The sequence below is a fragment of the Bos javanicus genome, chromosome 9 (assembly GCF_032452875.1).
Source record: "Bos javanicus breed banteng chromosome 9, ARS-OSU_banteng_1.0, whole genome shotgun sequence".
Lineage (NCBI taxonomy): Eukaryota > Metazoa > Chordata > Mammalia > Artiodactyla > Bovidae > Bos > Bos javanicus.
In genome coordinates, this window is record NC_083876.1 from 34323525 (window position 1) to 34345647 (window position 22123).

Below are 22123 nucleotides of genomic sequence, written 5' to 3' on the forward strand. Positions count from 1 at the left end.
TCCAACTTATCCTGTTCTTAGAAGACAGCATCTCGTCCTTTATGTGCTTTTAGATGTCACAGCATCGGACCAGGCAGCACAGAGGGGTGGAGAGAGCACTGGAGTGGTGATCTAAGGTGACAAAAGTCACCTGCGAGTCCCACGTCTGCCAGAAATGAGCTACATGATTTTGTTCAAGTGCTTCTTCACCTGCCACCGTTTTCATTTTCCCCAACTGAGAGTTAAAGGTCTAAAATACTTTATAAAATGCTTTTGACTCAGAAATGCTATTTTTCTATCATTTTTGTGAAACCAGCATTTAGGCAACAATAACAATTCCTCACGTTTTGTAGCATTAAGAAGTTACATAGCACCAAACATAACCTTACTTAATCCTTTTAACAACTCAATTATGCACTATTTCTCCAAAATTACAGAAAGGTTGACTTGTCCTCTGGCATACGACTAAAAGTGAACAGAGCTTTGATCTGAACCCAGGTCTTTAAAGTTTGTTTTGTTTGCTTGTATTTAAAATACACAACTCCTAAGGATCAAATTAAGCTCCCAGTCTCCTAATGTGAGTAGACTTGTTATTTCTTTCCCATAGACATGTGCATGGTCATCCATGCTGAACTTTCTACCTTGGCCTACTAGATGTGCTGGGTATGGGGGCTTCCAGAGGCCCAGGTACCACCAGCTGTGTCCAAGCCTAAAGCCAAAGTCCCAGCCTAAGTAAGTCCCAGATCTCATCTCATGGGGGCAGCACCATTCTCAGGCTCTGCTGTGAACTGGTCCCTTCTCCCATCCAGCTCCACACCTGACATACCAGCCTTCTGGATAGGTTTTAATTTCCATTTTCTAATTATTAGGGTTTAAATCCCAATCATCTTCATCTTTTCCTCATCTGTATCCTCCATCTCCAGCCAGATACAAATGTGAATGATGTTTAAAATCAGGACTGCTATTCCACTGCTCCTCATATTTCATTACCTGATTTTCCTTATTTTTTCCTTCTAAAAAACTTTATCCAGGAGAGATGAGGTAATGTCTACCTTTGTAAGTTTCAAATCTATCCATACGAGGTACCAATATTGTTGTTACTAATGTTCTGCCCTGTGTTTTTTCCAACACCCATATATCTTGCCTGGATTTCTCCTTATTTTCACTTATCCATATCCTATCTATCCTTCAAAGTTCTATGAACCATCACCTAAACTTGTTCTGCTGAATGCAAACTTAATACACTCATTTGATATTTAATCATAACTTCATGAGACTCTTTATCTCATTCCCTGGTCTTATTACAAGTATGGTGTAATCATTTAAACATTTCATTTCTGTCTTCTTTCCACTTGATTTGTAAACTGAATACATGTGATCCTGTGGGCCCTCTGTACCAAGCCTCAGACTGGGTTAGCAGAACAGAAAGTGAAAGTGTTAGTTCATTTAAGTTGCGTCTGACTCTTTGTCACCAAATGGACTGTAGCCTGCCAGACTCTTCTATCTGTGGAATTCCTCAGGCAAGCATACTGGAGTGGGTAGCACTCCCTTCTCCAGGAGGTCTCCACCCAGGGATTGAATCCAGGTCTCCAGCACTGTAGGTGGATTCTTTACCAACTGAGCCACCAAATCCTAATTCTCCCACTGCTGAATGTCATGTGAATTCAGTGGGAGCTATACCTGTCAAAGCTACCACAGTCAGGACCTACAAGGCTGCTCTGAGCACATGGAATTACCGGTGCAGTGTGCCCAAGGTAGCTCCTAGAGTGAGAGCGAGGCAGCTGAGAAAGCCAGGGCTGTAAGCCTGATGACTAACAGAGACGTGAAGGACCAGGGATTCCACTCTTTTCTCTGCTCCCTCTTCTCATCAGTGTGGGCCCTGCTTGTGGAAAAGCCCTGGAAGACTGCATCCCAGAGCAAACCATGACTTTACTCAGAAAACAAATGCCTGTGAAAACTCCTGCCAAGGCCAAATACAAACTGTGATCCAATTCGAGCCAGTATTTTAGGTGCCTGTTTATCATCTGGAACAATTTTATCTACTGTGGAGAATGAAGAAATAAGCTGTATTCCTGCTGGTAAAGAACTAAAAATTTATCTAAGGGAATTAAACTGTACTAGACTAAAATCCAAGGCCCTAGACTACCATCCAGCTCACTCTAGGGTTCCTTCCACCAATTCATGATGCTATCTTTCCACAGGCCTGAGGATTTATAAATGGTCTGATGGTAGGTGTTCACGTGGCTGGCTTTTTGACTTTTAAAATTTGGTTTGTATTCGTGAGAGTGGGGGGCAAAAATTTACACTCTTAGTCAAGCTTTCCTTAAGTTACTATAAACTGAATTTTTATTTTCAGAAAGGCAACAAAATATAGTGGAAAGACAATGAAGTTTGAATTTGGCTAGAATTGGGTCCAAAGCCCAGCTACCTTATATAGTTGATGTGAGAATTAAATAAAATATGGGCAAGGATTAGCACATGCCATATGCTCCATTAATTTTAGTTTCCTTTCCTCTAAGACCTAATTAAAAGTGATGGTTGATATGACAAGGGAGAAACTTAGGCTTGGGTAAAATCTGATGCTGGATAATCTACAAAATGCTTACTAAGTCTTATGGGGAAAATAATCAAGAGTTAAAATCTTTTAATTTTTTTAATTAAAAAAAATTTTTTTGAGTAAAACTATTTTAGATTTTCCAGTTATTAGTATATATTTAATATTCTAATAATTCACTGTGAACCAAGGGTCATTTTTCTTATACACAACCTTATTTAGTTATTTAAAGATGTCTCTCAACAGGAGTTGTAATTAAGTCACAATTACAAGAACAAAGAAAATGTGATGGCAGAAACCAACACAATTATTATAAAGCAATTATTCTTCAATTAAAAATAAATAAATTTAATTATAAAGAAAGAAAATGTGATATTAGCAATTATATAATACAATAAGGCAAAGCAGCTATATGGTCCATAAAAGTCAACTGTAAATTTGACCTGAATGATCTAGATTAACTGATTTTATTTTGAAAGATTTTTTTTGATGTGGACCATTTTTACAGTCTTTATTAAATCTGTTACAATACTGCTCTGTTTTATATTTGGTTTTGTGGCCCCGAGGTGTGTGGGATCTTACCTCCTCAACTAGGGATCAAACCAGGATGCCCTGCATTGGAAGGCAAAGTCTGAACCACTGGACCACCAGGGAAGTCCTTAGATAGATTCTTTTAAAGTCTTTAGAGGGGAAAAAAAGAAGCAATATATTGACACACAACCTGTGTGTAAGGAATATTCAGTTCAAATAATAAACCACCTGTTTAGCTTTTATAAACTCTATCCAGGCTGGTTGCCTTCACTGTCAAAAATTGAAAAAAGGAATATTCACCACTGATCCTGTGTGTAAGGATATGACTTGGGACAATAAGAGAGCATACTAAAGTAATAAGCAGGCTCATGTAACAAGCAGAAATGAGGAAAGAGAGGTCTCTCAACTCTCCACGTGGTGCCCGAGGTAGTATTATCATCGTCTGGGCTTAGTTAGGAGCCAAGTGTGACCATGTACTTAGACTAGTTATAGAAATGTTTGGCTCACAACGTGGTAACTGTGACTGATGTCAGTTCAAGGCATTCCTTGGCTGTACCTACCTTGATTCATCAGAACCAGGCTTCCTGTGAGCAAGGCCATGCAGTTGGTGGGCTGATGGTTGTGCAGGTATTGAAATCCCCATCCTCTCCTGTATGAAGTCTCATACATATACCCCGAGGCATTGGCAATCACTTCAAGAAACTTCTCCTGTTGTGTCTTGCTCAGGTAGTTGTACAAGAAGTCATAGGCAGTGGCAAAACCAACCAGGGAGTGAGCAAGTGGGACTTCATCCCAAGGAGCATCTTTCACCAACCTATAAAGGAAAAGAGACCATGCAAATGAGGGCCACACGGCTCGGAGCTCTCAGCACACTTTTCAAGAATCTACTTCTCAGAACAACAAAGGACACAAGTGAAGGTACAGTCCAGAAGGTTTAATGGCATAAAAAACAGATTTCCCTCCACGTAAGACACAAGCATAAAAGACTGTCTAATGTGAAAATCACAGACTTAACATTTTCTCTTTCCAGTTTCAGGCAATATTAAAATGTTAATTTTTAGGTTTGTTTTTTTTTAACTCTTGATGGGAGATAGAAGAGTATATTTATATTCTCAAAGGATTGAAAGTACATAATATGTAGTGGCCGAGCAAAATTCTCTGGACTAACCCATTAACTAGTGCTCGCCCTCCCCTTTCTACCTGCAGTAGGGTTCTTGGCTCTGTTCTACAACGGTCATGCTGAAACAGTTAAAAGCGTTTATATATCCCATCTTACTTCCCATAGGCTGATCCAGGTGAAGGTACCATGGTATATAGTCTAGGTCCTCTCAATCTAGGCAGATGCACTTGGTCAACATCATGATGAGGACAGTGGCTAGAAAGCTGGTGTAAGTGAGTAAAGTGAGCTGACTGCAACTCAGATTTCTGCATCTCATTTTTTTCTCAGAGTGAACTGCATCGATTTCAAGGATCGTCAAGCACTTTTTTAGGGAAGTCTAAAAGCTAATCTGTGAAGTATTAAAATTGTCCTTTTCTAGGAAGGAAAAAGACATGTCTGCTTGACTTGCTATGTAATTCTGCAAAATTGGGTTGGCAAAAAAAAAACCTGAATAAACTTTTTTGGCCAACCCAATACATTAATAGTATGTGGCCTACAGGAAACAGGAAGCTAAAAAGGATCTTTCACAATCACGGTTCTATAGAATGATCCAGGAAACCCTCCCTATCTGTTCAGGATGTATTTGAGTGATCTCTCAAAGAGGGAAACAAATGAAGGATGTACTGTACTTGTGGGAGGTGGAAGACAGCTCTCAACTAGGGATTAAACGAAAGCTTAACATTTCTATGCCAGAGCCTCTTTTTGGCAAACTAGTAAAGCCTCAGCTTCTTTCTCAATATGTTTTAAAACTCCTAACATATAATACATAGGGGTACCAGGAAATGTATTATTTTGAAATATAATGATCAGTACAGATATTTTTAAAAACTGTGATATATGTGCTCCTTTATTAAGATATTAAAATTCAAAATGTAATGGCTAGGATAGTAACTATGGTAATTTGTAAGTAGTGATGAATATATATAATATTTTGAGATGTATACAGTAACTGTATGATAGGAAAATATCTGTGACAAAGACACAGGTTCTCAGATTGCTATAGTTGGTTATCCAGATACATGATTTAGAAGAGACGCTAAAATTTCAGGCACAGTGAAAATTTAGATGTAATACTTCTCTCATACAAACCCCACAGACATAGATTAAGAAAACTTAAGTTCTGAGAGACTACTTTTTCTAGATTGTGTTTCTCCTCTAGGACTTTATATCAGGTTGGCCAATAGGATCATTTCCATTTCCATAACGGAAAACCCCGAACGAACCTTTCAGCCAACCCAATACTAAAGACCTGATCATGTTAGAGAGGCCTTCTCTGCCCACTCTGTCAGTGTTACTCCTCAGCCCACAGCATTTCATTCACCTTCTTCATGTCTTTGTCCTCCTGGCATTTAAGTACGTCTGTCTGTGTGTGGGTTTCTCAGGTGGCGCAGTGGTAAAGAACACACCTGTCAGTGCAGGAGAAGCCAGAGACGTAGGTTTGATCCCTGGGTTGGGAAGATCCCCTGGAGAAGGAAATGGCAGCCTACTCCAGTACTCTTGCCTGGACAGTTCTATAGACAGAGGAACCTGGCGGGTTATACTCCATGGGATCACAAAGAGCTGGACACGACTGAGCAAGTAACACGCAATAGACACGTGTGTGCTCAGTCGTGTCCAACTCTCTGTGACCTTCATGGACTGTAGCCCGCCAGGCTCCTCTGTCCATGGAATTCTTCAGCAAGAATACTGGAGTGGGTCGCCATTTTCTTCATCAGGGGATCTTCCCAACCCAGGGATTGAACCCAGGTCTCCCGCATTGCAGGCAGATTCTTTACTGTCTGAGCCACCAGGGAAGCCCAGGTTTATGTGTACGTATCCTCTACCAGAACTGAAGTTCTAAAAGGCAGGGTTATTTTTTCTCCTCTGCTGTATTCACTGCTGGATCCCCAATCCCATAACAGTGACTGGCACACAGGAAACTGTCAATAAATCTTTTGGGGAAGCAAGAAAAAAAAGAAGGAACAAGCCTGTAGGTCACACTGTTGACAGTGAATATGTGATGATTAAGAAATCAGCAGTTTGGAAGAATCGCTTGGTATTTAACAATAATCTCAGTGTTTGGTTAGCTGTGCTAATTATACAGCCTGGCGCTAACATGACTGAAGTGGATGAGCTTCTTAACCAGTTGGCCACGGACAAAGCCACCCTGCCAGTCCACTTGCCAGTGTGTGTACTGGTTGTAAACAGACTATGAGGAGGGTGAATTAATTCCCTATTTCTAGGAAAGAAAACAACTCACACTGCAAGCTCACTGCCAGGGAGTTAGAAACACAGTCTTCACTGATTCATGGTGACCGTGGAGCTGGACAGAGAACCCAAGGCATTTTTCCCCCAGCCCTGCGTCTCTGCAACCATGTCATCTATAAATGACAGCACACGTGCCCAGTTGTGATAAAGCTGACATCAACGAGCTGCGACCACCTACTGCAGGCTGACATGTCTGATACACCCATGAACTTACCAGTCAACTTACTTTTATAGATAAAAAACAATTTCCAAGCTCCCACATACAGCTGCTTATTCTAAGCAGTTTCCAATTCAACAAAACACTAGTACACTGAATTTTTTTTTAAGTTCCTCATTGTAAGTCAATGCTTCATAAAAAAAAACTTTAAATTATGTAACAAAAAAAAATCTTTAAAAAAAGTTCCTGGTACCATCAGATGCATCACTATATCATTATGAAATCTGACCTGTGATAGCTACATTTCTAAGAGATTATTTAAATTCTTTGCTAATTCTTATGCAGATACAGAGAGTAATTACAGATGAGAGTATAGTTTACTATCATGGAAACCAAAGGAAATTTGCTTCTAGCTCATGAATGGCAGTAAAAGATCTATCTTACTCAGTGTCATCCTAACCATCAGTTTGTCGGTTTATACTAAAGAATCACATTAAGAGGTGAATCATAAAAAAAGATAGATATTAATTTATGAATTTTATCTCACTTTAAAATATATATATGTACATATCCACCAATCTTTTGAAGGTGAGCCAAAAGCCTTCTCTTTGAATGTGGGTCTATGGATCAGTGTCATCATTTTTCCCTGCAAAGAACACATAATAACACAATTTTCAGCCTTGGTTTCTCTAATATAGGAAGAAATTAAAGATATTTGTGAAGGAATATAGAATTCTTCCAGAATTTTGAGTTTTTCCCTAAACTTTTTCTAATCTCATCCATATTAAATTATGATGGAAGTTTTTTTATAGTAAGTCATTCCAAAGCATTTAAGCATTTAGAAACATTCTTTTTTTTTAACTTACACTTATTCTATTTGTAGATTATTAAAACTGTACAATTAAATGTATTAGTGATTATATGTATTAGGAAAGATATACCCATCTGAATGCAGAGTTCCAAAGAATAGCAAGGAGAGAAGAGGAAACCTTCCTCAGTGATCAGTGCAAAGAAATAGAGGAAAACAATAGAATGGGAAAGTCTAGAGATCTTTTCAAGAAAATTAGTGATACCAATGGAACATTTCATGCAATAATGGGCAGAATAAAGGACAGAAGCGGTATGGACCTAACTGAAGCAGAAGATATTAATAAGAGGTGGCAAGAATACACAGAAGAACTATACAGAAAAGATCTTCATGACCCAGATAACCACAATGGTGTAATCACTTACCTAGAGCCAGAATCCTAGAATTCGAAGTCAAGTGGGCCTTAGGAAGCATCATTACAAACAATGCTAGTGAAGGTGACAGAATTCCATTTGAGGTATTTCAAATCCTAAAAGATGATGCTGTTAAAAGTGCTGCACTCAATATGCCAGCAAATTTGGAAAACTCAGCAGTGGCCACAGGACTGGAAGGGTCAGTTTTCATTCCAATCCCAAAGAAAGGCAATGCCGAAGAATGTTTACACTACTACACAATTCACTCATTTCACACACTTGCAAAGTAATGCTCAAAATTCTTCAAACTAGGCTTCAACAATATGTGAACCAAGAACTTCCAGATGTTCAAGCTGAATTTAGAAAAGGCAAAGGAACCAGAGATCAAATTGCCAACATCCCACTGGATCATAGAAAATGCAAGATAATTCCAGAAAAACATCTACTTCAGCTTCACTGACTACACTAAAGCCTTTGACTGTGTGGATCACAACAAATGGTGGAAAATTCTTATACTAGACCATCTTAACTGCCTCCTGCGAAACCTGAATGCAGGTCAAGAAGCAATGGTTAGAATTGGACATGAACAATGGACTGGTTCCAAATTCCAAAAAGAGTACATCAATGCTATATTGTCACCCTGCTTATTTAAGTTATATGAAGAGTACATCATGTGAAATGTCAGGCTAGAGGAAGCACAAGCTGGAATCAAGATTGCTGTGAGAAATATCAGTAAGCTATATGCAGATGACACCACACTTATGGCAGAGAAAGGAAAAAGGAAAGTGAAGTCGCTCAGTCGTGTCTGACTCTTTGCGAACCCATGGACTGTAGCCTACCAGGATCCTCCGTCCATGGGATTTTCCAGGCAAGAGTACTGGAGTGGGTTGCAATTTCCTTCTCCAGGGGATCTTCCCAACCCAGGGATCGAACTGGGTCTCCCTCATTGTAGGCAGACGCTTTACTGTCTGAGCCACTGGACAGCCAAGTATGACAAAGAGTGAAGAGGAAATAAAGAGCTTCTTGGTGAAGGTGAAAGAGGAGAGTGAAAAAGTTGGCTTAAATTCAACATTCAAAAAACTAAGATCATGGTGTCCAGTCCCGTCTCTTCATTACAAATAGATGGGGAAACAATGGAAACAGTGAGAGACTTTATTTTCTTGGGCTCCAAAATCACTGCAGACGGTAACTACAGCCATGAAATTAAAAGACACTTGCTCCTTGGAAGAAAAGCTATGACCGACCTAGGCAGCATATGAAAAAGCAGAGACATTGCTTTGCCAACAAAGGTCTGTCTAGTCAAAGCTATGGTTTTTCCAGTAGTCATGTATGGACTTGAGAGTTGGACCATAAAGAAAGCTGAGTGTCAAAGAATTAATGCTTTAAACTGTGATGCTGAAGAAGACTCTTGAGAGTCCCTTGGACTGCAAGATCAAACCAGTCCATTCTAAAAGAAATCTGTCCTGAATATTCATTGGAAGCACTGATGCTGAAGCTGAAGTTCCAATACTTTGGCCACCTGATGGGAAGAAAATAACCTGATGCTGGGAAAGACTGAAGGCAGAAGGAGAAGGGGACGACAGAGGATGAGATGGTTGGATGGCATCACCAATGGATGTGAGTCTGAGCAAGTTCGTGGAGATGGTGAAGGACAGGGTAGCCTGGTGTGCTGCAGTCCGTGGCGTCGCAAAGAGTCAGACATGACTGAACGACTAAACAACAACGTATTAGTGAAAGTGGCATAAACTGATTTGAGAACAAATACAACTGATACTTGCTAAGCACATAATCCTACTGGTGGCAACAGAAATGAATAGACACAGTAGAAGGTGGCCCAGCAGCCTTGACATTCAGCAATCTGTGAGGGCTGCTGCCAGTTACACAAGGCATGGAGGTTAATTTCATTGGCAATTCAGTTAAGCGGTGGTTAGTTAAGAAAATTAAAGAAGTTAAGAGGTTAGTTAGGAAAATTTTTACTGTATTCCTCTTTTTATAAGCTGTACTTTGACCTGTTTAGACAGCTGTTCTTAAACTAAGGCCCATGAACCCCTGGGGTCTCTTGAGACTCTTTCAGGGGATTCATGAATAAAAATTATTCACATAATAGTATAAAGATGTTATATATTGATATTCACACTGATGATGCAGAAGCACTAGTGGGTTAAAATGTTGGCACCTCAGCAAGAATCCAGGTAGGAGCAGTGAACTGCTCTAGTAATCCTTGTAGGATTCTGCACACTGCCATGCACTATAAATTTTAAAGAAAAACACTTACACTTATGAATATCTTTAATAAACCCAGTTTCATTTAAGAATATCCTTCATAAAGTGGTAAAAATGATTGATTTTATAAAATATCAACCTTTTTAGTACATATCTTTCTAATATCCTGAGTGATGAAATGTAAAGTATGTATAAAGCACTGTGGGTAGCAAAGTACATAACTGTCATGAGGAGAAGAAATTGTGCATTGAGTTGAGAGAGCAACCAGCTCCTTGTTTTTTTATGAAATATCATTTTTACATGAAAGAATGACTCACTGACAAATTTCAGTTTTTTAGACTTGGGTATTTAAGTGGAAGTTCTCTTGAAACAAGGAAGCCTTCCAGTTCAAGGAAAAGGTTTTGCTGACAGTGACAAAATTTGAGCTTTCAATCAAAAAAAAAAAAAAAAGAATTTTGGAAAACTTGTTACCATGAACTTAAAAGTTTAACAATATTTTAATAAGACTTTTCTGATGAGGTCAGTGATAACAAATGTGCAGGAGATGTAAAAGACGCAGGTTCAATCCCTGGGTTGGGAAGATCCCCTGGAGAAAGAAATGGCAACCCACTCCAGTATTCTTGCCTGGAGAATTCCATGGACAGATGAGCCTGGCAGGATATGGTCCACAGAGTTGCAGAGTTGGACACGACTGAAGCAGCTTAGCATGCATATACAAACGTGTCAACATTTCAGAGATGGGAATAACTCAGAGAATAAACATTCAAATAAATAGGCATGACATTACAAAACCATGCAAAGATAAAAGATTCATTTTAACTGCAAAACATAGCAGTGGACTTTTTACCAGTTAAAATATATAAGGAGCTTATTAACTAACATAATTTCAGAATCCACATTGAAACTAACTTATAAAATACAGATTCCACATAAAACTAACTTATACAAAACTACCATATGTCAAGTTCTAGTATGGTATCAAAGAAAGTGAAAGTGAAGTCGCTCAGTCGTGTCCGACTCTTTGCGACCCCATGGACTGTAGCCTATCAGGCTCCTCTGTCCATGGGATTTTCCAGGCAAGAGTGCTGGAGTGGATTGCCATTTCCTTCTCCAAAGCTATGCATAATTATCTGAAAAGACTCCTCAAATACCCCTCCCTTTTTAGTCACATGTCTGTATGAAGCTGGATTTTCTTCATGTATTTCAACCTAAATACTACATTGCAACCAACTGAACACAGAAGCAGATATTCACGATTTGCAACCGTGTAAAACAATGACCTCTTTCACACTGAATATTTTGTTTCCAAAAATCTGGCTATTTTTTCCTAAAAATATGTTACCTATGTTAATATGAAATTGACTTCTTTTTTTTCAAATGAATGAATAAATATTTTTTAAAATTTCTTAGATTTAGTTTCGAGTATGGTAAATTTTAATGGGCATAGCCCACATAAACAAAGCTCTTTGATGTTCAGTGTCATTAATTTTTAAGAGTGTAAAAGAATTCTGAGTCCAACATTTAAAAAATCTGCTGCCTAGAATATTTCCAAAGGTGAATTTAAGTGAATTTATGTGAAAAAGAATGATGTGAACATAGAAACTATGAATTGCCCAGGTTGGAACACACAGTATTGATAGGGAAAGGCATAGGATTTATCATGATGTGCTGTTACCATAAATCAAGTTATGACTGTAAAAGGAAGAGACATAGTAACCTTTCCAAAATTAGTAGCTTCATTAATCAGAATTTTTATGATAATTTTATGGAGACAGATTGCTTCTATTATCAAAAACGCATTTGAACTACTATGTAAAGAGTACAAAAATAGGCACTCTAAGGAGCCTATTACTTAAAAGCTTGACAGCCTACTTGATGAAATGATAAAACAGTCACCATAGTAACAATGTTGGCATCTACTTTCATTTGCATAGATTTGAGTTTTAAATGATCAAATAATTATATTAAAAACTTTTTCATATAGTCTTAGTAGAAACGTAGTCTGAAACACAGTCTGTAGAAAATTATTATCTGTGAAAAGATTAATACTTAGATATCTAAGATTAACCTTAGGCACGATAATGTTTGCAGAATACTCTGTATAATATCATTTAAATTTTTATACTATTTCATTGACAAATACTGTTAAAGTGAATATTTGGAGTAATAGAGGTTCTATATTCAAAAACCTCAGAACTGTCAAGAAATCACTGATATTTATTTAAATGCATCAATAAATTATTTTTTAAAATACTAGAAACAATGGGATAATGTAACTCCCTTTATAATATTTTGATTATTAGTTCTGTTTTCGAGCACTTTTTACAGCTTGACAATTTTATACCAGGCTTTTCATATGTAACTACATTTTGAAGGTCATGATTTGATTGATTCATGGTATAGGTAAGTTTATGTGTTTTCACAGGTATGTCTGAATGAGGTTCCACTGTTTATTAAACCTTCCCGAAAAGCGGAACTCAAAATAATCCTTCTTTTTTTTATTTTAAGATATTACATAATTTTATGATCTATAAAATATTTATATAGTAAATTCATAAAGTAGAAGACTCATATTTAAAAATCTGGTTTATTTTAGACAGTAGATGTTTATGTAAATATAAATTTAAGAGAAAATGAAGTAAGATTTAAAGGAATTAAGAATTTGAATGTAGAATACAGTGATAAACTCTTCAGAAATTCCCAAATATAACTTTACAGAGCAGAGCAGCACCAATTTCACATTTGCCAGCTTCACTGAAGTTATGTCTACTGCACATAAGCCACACCTTTGCCTATAGCATGTACTTGGTCACACCAACAAAACACGCTAATATAAGGCCAGTTCTATTTTTAAATGTAAATCAATTCATTCAAAAGTGTCCTAAAGACAGTTACCAGATAGACAGTCATTCCATTTTTCAACCAAATGCCTCTGTATGCTTGGAAACAAACTCCTGTAAGTTAGGAGAGTCCTGTGTTACCAAGGCTTTTAAAAGTATGACTAATGGCAGTTGTGATTCATCTTTTTTTCCGTGAAGTTAAACATAAAAACTAGCCATAAATGTTAAATGTCAGTAATACGTTACATTTTGTAAGTAATTCCTACAACATTTAGCCAAAGGAAGTGGATTTCTAACCTGGCCGTGTCTATGAAGCACAGTGGGACCCTGAGAATTGTGAAATGTGAACGGCCAACAAGAGCCAAGTAAGCCTGGAATACACAGAAACTTGATCTGGGGGCCTCTGAGCAGGAGCAAGCTACCCAAGGGGCATGTTCAACTCAACTCTGGCCTGGCGTGTAGTCCATATTCCAAAGGTTTGATCAGGAGACTAAGGGGTGGTATTTGCAACATGAAGCAAAATTAAGTATAGCTGGGAGGAAAGAGAAATTTATACTTCATGTTAATTAAGCACGTAGTGTGTGCCACACCCTTTACATACTTATTTCATTTAATCTTCAAAACTGACATTAGATATAATATCCCCATTTCATGGATTGTAAAAGTGGTATTTGGACAGGAAAATTATTCATTGAAGATCACATAGTTAAGGTAAATGATGAGTCATGAACGGAATCCAGGACTATCTGAATCTAGAATTTTTACTTCTTCTTGGTGGGAAGTACTGTGCTTTTAATCCATGGGGTTGCGAAGAGTCACAAGACTGAAGCGATTTAGCACACACGCACACAGTTTTGTTTCTTATTTAATGTTTGATAGTATTCATTTTTGAAGTCACCCAAGCAGGAATTTGTGTGTGGGAGTAGGGGCAGAGACAAAACTTTTAACTACAGATTCAGTATCTCAAATAACTAGAGCTCTACAAGGTTATTTCTTTTTTGGTGGACTTTGGTGATTTTTGGTTTTTTAAGAATTCTTCCAGTTGCCAATTTAGTGAAATTTTTGTCATAATTTGTTCAAAATACTCCTTTTTTCCTTATTTTATTGTCTGTAGAATTTACTGTGAGGTACTTTTTTCCATAATGATATTGCTAACCTTTTTATTCTCTATTTTTTCCCCTAATCTTTCTGGCTATTGATATCTCCAGAATCCAGGTTTAAGTTTCACTGATTTTTTTTTATTGTTTTTCTAATTTCTATTTTATTGATTTTTGCTTTTTATTATTTCTTTCTTACTGCTTCCTTAGTGTTTAATTTGCTCTTCTTTTTCTGGTTTCAAAAGGTGGAAACTTAGATCATTGATTTTATACTTCCTTTTCTAACATAAAGATTGAACACCATACTACTTAAAATATATTCTGCAAATTTATATTCTGCAAATTAAATGCTATGTTTTAATTTTATTCAATTCAAAATACTTAAAAATTTCCATTGTGATTATTTCTTTTACTCATTCATTATTTAGCATTGTGTTATTTAGTTTAAAAATGTTAGAATTTTCAAATAGGCATATTTTGTTTTATATATTATAATGCTCTGGTATTGAATACATTTTCATATAGATTGTTTTGTCTTCTACATAAATTGACCCCTTTATAAGTATGTAATATTCTTTTTTATCCTTAGTAATATTTCTATACTTAAGTCTACTTTGTCTGATATTAAAATAAGGGATGCATTCACTCTTGCTCATTCTCTCTCTTCTCATATCCTCTCACATATTTATTTCTATTTTTCAAAATTAATAATCCGGTAGGAGAAAGAATATGTCTTCTTTAAGACCCTCCTTAGGGCTAATAGTACTTCTATAAATTATAGACATTTTCACTCTAAAGCCTTAATGATATATTTATTGCCAAAGTTTTATATGCTACAATAGTTGTTTTAAAATGATGAATTATCCTATAGGCTAAGGTTCAGTCATACATTTATAAATGGTAGTAATAATGGTGCCTCCCATATAATAATAAATTACAATGTCTACCAAATCATAATAAGCAAATATCTGTTCAATTTACTAACATTTTCAAAAGATATATTTTTATTGTTGCTTGAGAAAGTATGATAATAGACAAAAAACATGATGATATATATAAGAAGATAATCTAGTCTTCTTTCATTCAGTTCCCATAAATAAGAAAGTTGAAGGGATTAAGACAATGACTAAATATACAAGAAAGAAGAACATACTTTCAGAAGAGTTGATTTTTTTGAAAAAGCATGTCTGGGCTACACAGGTTCTATAAGTCTCAGAGGACCTAGCAATCCATGCAGGTGACCTTGGAAATGATGGACAACCCCACTTGACCTAAAGAACATGATCTATGACTGACATATCTTACCATTCATGGCACCTACTGGAGTTCTTTGCATGTATAAGTATTCACTGAATCTTTCATGAAGATGTGTATGAATCAATAAGGAAAAGGAGAATTATATCATAGAAGAGTGAGCTCTTCAATTAAAAATTGTAAATGTCAAAAAAAAAAAAAAAACAAAGAAAGTCACCAATTTTGCATAAGAACCCAGCCAGAAGAAAGAGCTAGTCGGCAAACCTACCAAGAGCTAAACTAGGCAGAAGGGAACTTATGCTGAAATATAACACAGGATTCCAAAGCCCCACCATGTTCAAGACAGAAAGAAGGTACAAGATGTGGGGAAAGGGGCAGACATGAGAAATGACAATGTGCTTACATGGTTCTTCAGGGTCCACCCAAGGAACATGTGATTCCAACCACAAAACATTCCTGAAACAGTTCTTCTCCCTGCAGACCTCTGGTGAGCCTGGGGCTCCTAATGTACTGTTCCAGGGGCGGCTGGTCCAGGGGCTGTTGGGCTTGAACCTGCATGCTGAGAATCTTCAACTCCTTAAGCTAGCCAAGACTAGAGACACAAATAGACAATGAGTTTTCCTTTTTGAACTTCTACTTTGCACCCTGTGTGTGTACTTAGTCGTTCAGTCATGTCCAACTCTGTAATTCTATGTACTGCCATCTGCCAGACAGGCAAGAATACTGGCGTGGACTTCCCAGGTGGGTCAGCAGATAAAGAATCCGCCTACCAATGCAGGAGACACAGGAGATGCAGTTTCAACCCCTGGGTCAGGAAGATCCCCTGGAGAAGGATTTGACATCTCTGTGTCTAGTTCCCCAGGGGATCTTCCTGACCCAGGGATTGAAACTGCATCTTCTGTGTCTCCTGCATTGGCAGGCGGATTCTTTATCTGCTGACCCACCTGGGAAGCCCACTTTAGAACAACCGCTAGGATAGCAGAAGGACAGAACTAGAATTGACTGTATACAAGGACATCTTCCATGAAATTAGAAGACACTTACTCCTTGGAAGGAAAGTTATGACCAACCTAGATAGCATATTCAAAAGCAGAGACATTACTCTGCCAACAAAGGTCCGTCTAGTCAAGGCTATGGTTTTTCCTGTGGTCATGTATGGATGTGAGAGTTGGACTGTGAAGAAGGCTGAGCGCCAAAGAATTGATGCTTTTGAACTGTGGGGTTGGAGAAGACTCTTGAGAGTCCCTTGGACTGCAAGGAGATCCAACCAGTCCATTCTGAAGGAGATCAGTCCTCGGATTTCTTTGGAGGAAATGATGCTGAAGCTGAAACTCCAGTACTTTGGCCACCTCATGCAAAGGGTTGACTCATTGGAAAAGACTCTGATGCTGGGAGGGATTGGGGGCAGGAGGAGAAGGGTACGACAGAGGATGAGATGGCTGGATGGCATCACTGACTCGATGGACGTGAGTCTGAGTGAACTCCGGGAGTTGGTGATGGACAGGGAGGCCTGGCGTGCTGCGATTCATGGGGTCGCGAAGAGTCGGACATGACTGAACGGCTGAACTGAACTGAAAGACATCTTCGGGGAAAATGATGTATCAACTCAGAACTAAAAAAGACCATTTTCTTCCACAATCTTCATTTCTATATTCGTGAAATCACTGGATTCAATATAGAGCACTACCATTTAACTTCATTTTAAAGCTACACATTTAATATTGCAAATATTAAATTCTAAAATTAAAAAGTTTAGGTCAGTCTGGCCCTACTCAAGAATACTGAGGAGTCAATTATGCAAAAGCAGAAACGAAAAAGAATATTCTTTTTTACTTAAAAAGTATTCTATATGGTTTACAGAGAAAATGAATTAGTCTGAATGTCAAAACATACCAAGTTAATATAAATAAAACATAGAAGAGTGTTGTTAAATGGGAAATGGCACTGCCATGTCATTATTCCAATGTTTAATTCACTGACACAAAGTCTTTCTATCCAAATACTCAATTTATGCTATCCCAAGTATAATCTACATAAATGGAGCCAAACAACATTCATAATTGTAATCCATTTTTGCTGGCCAAGTGTGCTTTGGGCTATTGCCTAGCCTAAAAAGGTAAGTAGGAGAAACACTATAAGTATGATTCAAATTTGATAACAAGACCTCTGTTCTGTAAGAATGGCAGAGCTCAAAGGAGTAGAGTTTAAAACAGGCTTACCTATCAAATTCTAATAATGAATTATGAAAGAATCAGTTATAATGGAGAAATTTCTGAAACTTGAAAAGGTGTAGGAGAGAATAACACAGATTTTCCTGTATTGTTCAGAAAAGCTTAATAAAATGACTTCTGGCCATTTAAAAAGTAGCTTGGTATTTTATATGTTTAGCATGCTTTATATTTATATATGTAAAACATTTCTAAATGTTTCAGTTCAACAGGTCATAGATGTCATCACTTTAGTCAATGACTATGCAAGCATCCAGTGATTATGTGAGAAAAAAATGCCAAAAGTAGACAATTTAATTTTAAGAAAAAATTAAACATGCAAGAAGAGCCAGGGGAGTCAATGAGAATAACAATGATGGAGGGTGACTAGCTCTGCCAGAGAAGAAAACACACTTCAAAACTTCACTCATCAGAACAGAGTGGTACTAACATATGAACAGATATACATACCAATTGAACAAAACAGAAAATTCAGAAATAGATGCAAAAAACATATGGAAACTTGGTATATGATAAAGGTATGTGATCCAAAATCAACAGTGAAATGAATTACCTTTTAACAGGTTACATTGGAACAATTAGATAGTTATTTGAAGAAAAAAGAAAACTGAATTCAAACCTCACAGAACATAAGAAAATAAATTCTAAATCAATCAGGCATCTAAATGTAAAGTAATAAATATAACTCTTAAAGCAAAACATTGATGAATTCCCTTGTGACCAGAAGGGAAAGCCTTTCCAACTAAGATTCAAAAACAAGGAGCAATAGAAGAAAAGAGTGACAATTTTGGCCATTTATAAATGAAATGAATCAAAAATAACCCAAAAACCTTTTGCACAGGAAAAAAAAGACCACAAATGAACATGAATAAACTGGGGAAAATATTTTAATCATGTATCTTAAATGCAGTTAGACTTATCCTAATATACCAGAGGCTCCTAAAAATAAGAAAAAAAAAACTCATTGGAAAAATGAGCAAATGACAAACAAGACAGTTAACAACAACAAAAAGGCAAACATCTCCCATTCAAAATTTTCATCTCCACTTATATTAAATCTGCAACAACTAATCAGTGAAAAAAAATCAAGTATGATAAACACTCCAGTAAAAGCTGTGGAGAAATAGAAACACTCTTAAAAATGCTGTCAGGGATGCAGAACAGTATAAATCCTATGGGGTAGAGTTTGGCAACAAATTTTATATGGATTTTATATTTTGACCCAGTAATATCACAAACTGAAAACCATATATGCATAAGGTTATTTATCATGGCATTATTTGTAATATGATCCTAACATGGTAAATTTTGAACCATGTGAATATTTCAGATGTTTAAAATTAAACATAAGTCAGAAATAAACACTGAAATGAAATGATACACTTGGGATTTGATTCAATATAAAAAGAACAAATAAGAGAATATGTTCCCAACAAAAGAACAAGATAAATCTCTAGAAATCAAATATGTTCCAAACAAAAGAATAAGATAAATCTCTAGAAATCAATCTTAACAAAATGGAGATGAGTGATTACCTGATAGAATCAAAACAACAGTCATAAACATGCTCAAAGTTAGCAGAGCAATGCATGAACAAAGAGCACTTCAAAAGAGATAGAAAATATTAAAAAGCACCAAGCATTGTAGTCATAGCACTGAACTAAATTCAAAAGGATTCAACTGCAGACTACATTAAGTGGGAAAAAAAAAAAAAAAGATCAGTGAACTTAAAGAGAGGACAGTGGAATTCATCCAGTCAGAGGAGAAAAAAGGGAAAAGAACAACAAAAAACCCCAGTGAAGACAGCATAAGGGATTTATCAGTTCAGCTCAGTTCAATCACGTCTGACTCTTTGCGACCCCATGGACTGCAGCACACCAGGCCTCCCTGTTTATCACCAACTCCCAGAGTTTACTCAAATTCATGTCCATTAAGTCAGTGATGCCATCCAACCATCTCATCCTCTGTTATCCCCTTCTCCTCCTGCCTTCAATCTTTCCCAGCATTAGGGTCTTTTCAAATGAGTCAGTTCTTCACATCAGGTGGCCACAGTATTGGGGTTTCATGTTCAACATCAGTCTGTTCAATGAATATTCAGGACTGATTTCCTTTAGGATGGACTGGTTGGATCTCCTTGCAGTCCATGGGAAAGGACTTTTGGGACACCATTAAGAAGACCAGTATACACATTATAGGGGTAAGAAGAGGGAAGAAGAAAGAGAAGTTTATGCAAAGATATGATTGAAAACTTCCCTAGCCTGAGGGGAAAGAAACAGACACCCAGATAAAGGTAGCCCAGAGTATCAAAAAAGATGCTTCTAAAGAGACCCACGGCAAGACACATAACATAATTAAATTTAAAAAATAGAAAGACAAGAGCAACTTATTATACACAAGGGAACTCCCATAATACTATCAGCAGAGTTTTACAAAGTGAGATGATACACTCACAGTGTTGAAAGAAAAAAACAACAACTGTGGATCAAAAATAACCAAGTAAACCTGTCTCTCAGAATTGAAGGAAAGATGAAAAGTTTTCCAGATAAACATATGCTGAAGAAGTTTATCACTACTAACTGGCCTTACAAGAAATGTTAAAGGGAGTTCTTCCAACTGAAATCAAAGGACACCAATTAGTAACATGAAAACACATCAAAGTATAAAATCCAACGGTAAAAGTAAATATACACTTAAATGCAGAGTAATAGTGTAACAGTGGTGGGTAAATCACTTATAACTCTAGTATAAAAGTTAAAAGAAGACTGCATTAAAAAATAACCATATAATAATAATTATTAGGGACTTTCCTGGTGGTCTGGTGGCTAAGACGCTGCACTCCCAATGCAGGGGGCCGGGTTTATCCCTGGTCAGGGAACTAGATCCCACATGCCACAACTAAGAGTTTGTATCCTGCAACTAAGAGATTCCGTGTGCGGCGACTAAGACTTGGTACAGTCAAATAAGTAAACATTTTTTAATAATAATTTTTATTAGATACACAATGTAAAAAGACAACCAAGGTTTCAAAATTTACCTCTCATGAATACTTCCTCTGGAAACCAGTGGAGAATTTAATTTCTCCACCCAAATTAGGATATATACCAAGGAGAAGACAACACGAGATTCATGGCACAGGGGATCCACCACACAAGAGGAAAGAAGAGTAAGTCAACAGCTATACAGCAGATCTAGATTATAATCAGTCAAACGCTGTGGCAGTTTCCTCTTCAAGAAAACGAATTGTTAAGAATGCCTTATTAAAAATATCTTGTTGGAATGGGTTAAGAGATTTACATAACTGCGTGAGAGTCTGGTTGGCAACTGGTGATAAATGCACAGGAAACTAAGCAAATAAAGCAAAAAGGCTATAAGTAATCCTAGAGAAAACAAAAAGTTGTACACATATTGAATGTAATCACAGTATAAGATATGGCTCAGCTGTCAACAGCTTTTGCTTCATTATGCAAACACAATACTTATTCAATTAAATATGCAAACACAATATTCATTCAATTAAAATCACAACATATCTACCTTGGAAAGCTGGAGGGACAAGAAGTCCGTACGTGTTTATGGTAGATGGTATGTGTGAGACATGATGAGTGACGCATCTACAAGCCAAAGGATGCCAAGGGTTGCCCACCTGAAGCTGGGACAGTGGCATAAGACGGTTCTTCAGCATCTCCAGAAGGAACCAACCCTGCTGACACCTTGACTGCAGACGTCTGGTCCACAGAACTGTGAGAAAATCAACTTCTCTTTGTTTTCAGCCACCTCGTCTGTGGTACTTTGTTACAGCTGCCCTAAGAATAAGGCACCGACCTTACAGAATCTGACTTGTCATCACCGCCATCTGCATGCACCATCTTCCACCTTCCGCTGCTGTCTGAACACGTGGTGACTCCTACTTATTTTAAAGCAATCCTCTTACATTCTGACTTCACCACATGCCAAAGGGCAAATAATTACCTGTGACATTGAGTTTAAAAACTGAGAGAGATACTTTAAGGGGGAAGGGGAGGGTGGGATGAATTGAGAGATTGGGATTGGCATATATACACTATTGATATTATGTATAAAATAGGTAACTAATGAGAACCTACTGTATAGCAATTACACTCCAATAAAAATTAATTTAAAAAAACACATTAAAAAAAAGTGAGGGACACTTTAACAATGGCAAAAATGGTACTCAAATTGCTAAGTCTTGCCGCCCTGATGGCAGCAAAATATCAAACTCAAAATGAGGCTGACCCTAAGGTGCTAGGATACATAAAACAATATTTTACTTTCTATTATGGTTTCCTCAATACGGTTAATATTTACCCAAGATCACTACTTTTTTTATGCTTTATCAGAATTTTTCTCTTTTACAATATGCTTTTTCAAGGTTTTGCTGAAGTTGCCTTTTTAAAACAGTGAATGAACTGTGGTTGATTTTATGCTAGGTGCCAATTGGAAGTAATGTGCTGCAGAATTTATTCCACTCAGCCCTGGAAACCTGAAATGTAATCATTAATCACAGACTTGCACTGTTTCCTAATGAAAAAAAGATGGTTAATAATATATCTTAGGAACAAATATTCTGAACACTAGAATTATGGAATAAAGAAGCCACCTCAAAGAGTGAAGC

General features: G+C 37.1%; 1 protein-coding gene across 8 annotated transcripts in view; it reads right to left on the bottom strand.

The window, feature by feature from the left end:
- The window catches only part of DSE (dermatan sulfate epimerase), a 78114-nt gene that overhangs the window by 9469 nt on the left and 46522 nt on the right, over nt 1–22123 (bottom strand). For 5 of the 8 annotated variants that reach the window (XM_061427504.1, XM_061427503.1, XM_061427502.1 and 2 more), the window contains one exon: nt 3625–3878. In XM_061427504.1, coding sequence (XP_061283488.1) covers nt 3625–3878 — 254 coding nt within the window. Of the gene's footprint in view, nt 1–3624; nt 3879–15665; nt 15855–22123 lie in introns of those variants that run through there. The other 3 variants (XM_061427506.1, XM_061427507.1, XM_061427510.1) reach the window with 2 other exon arrangements.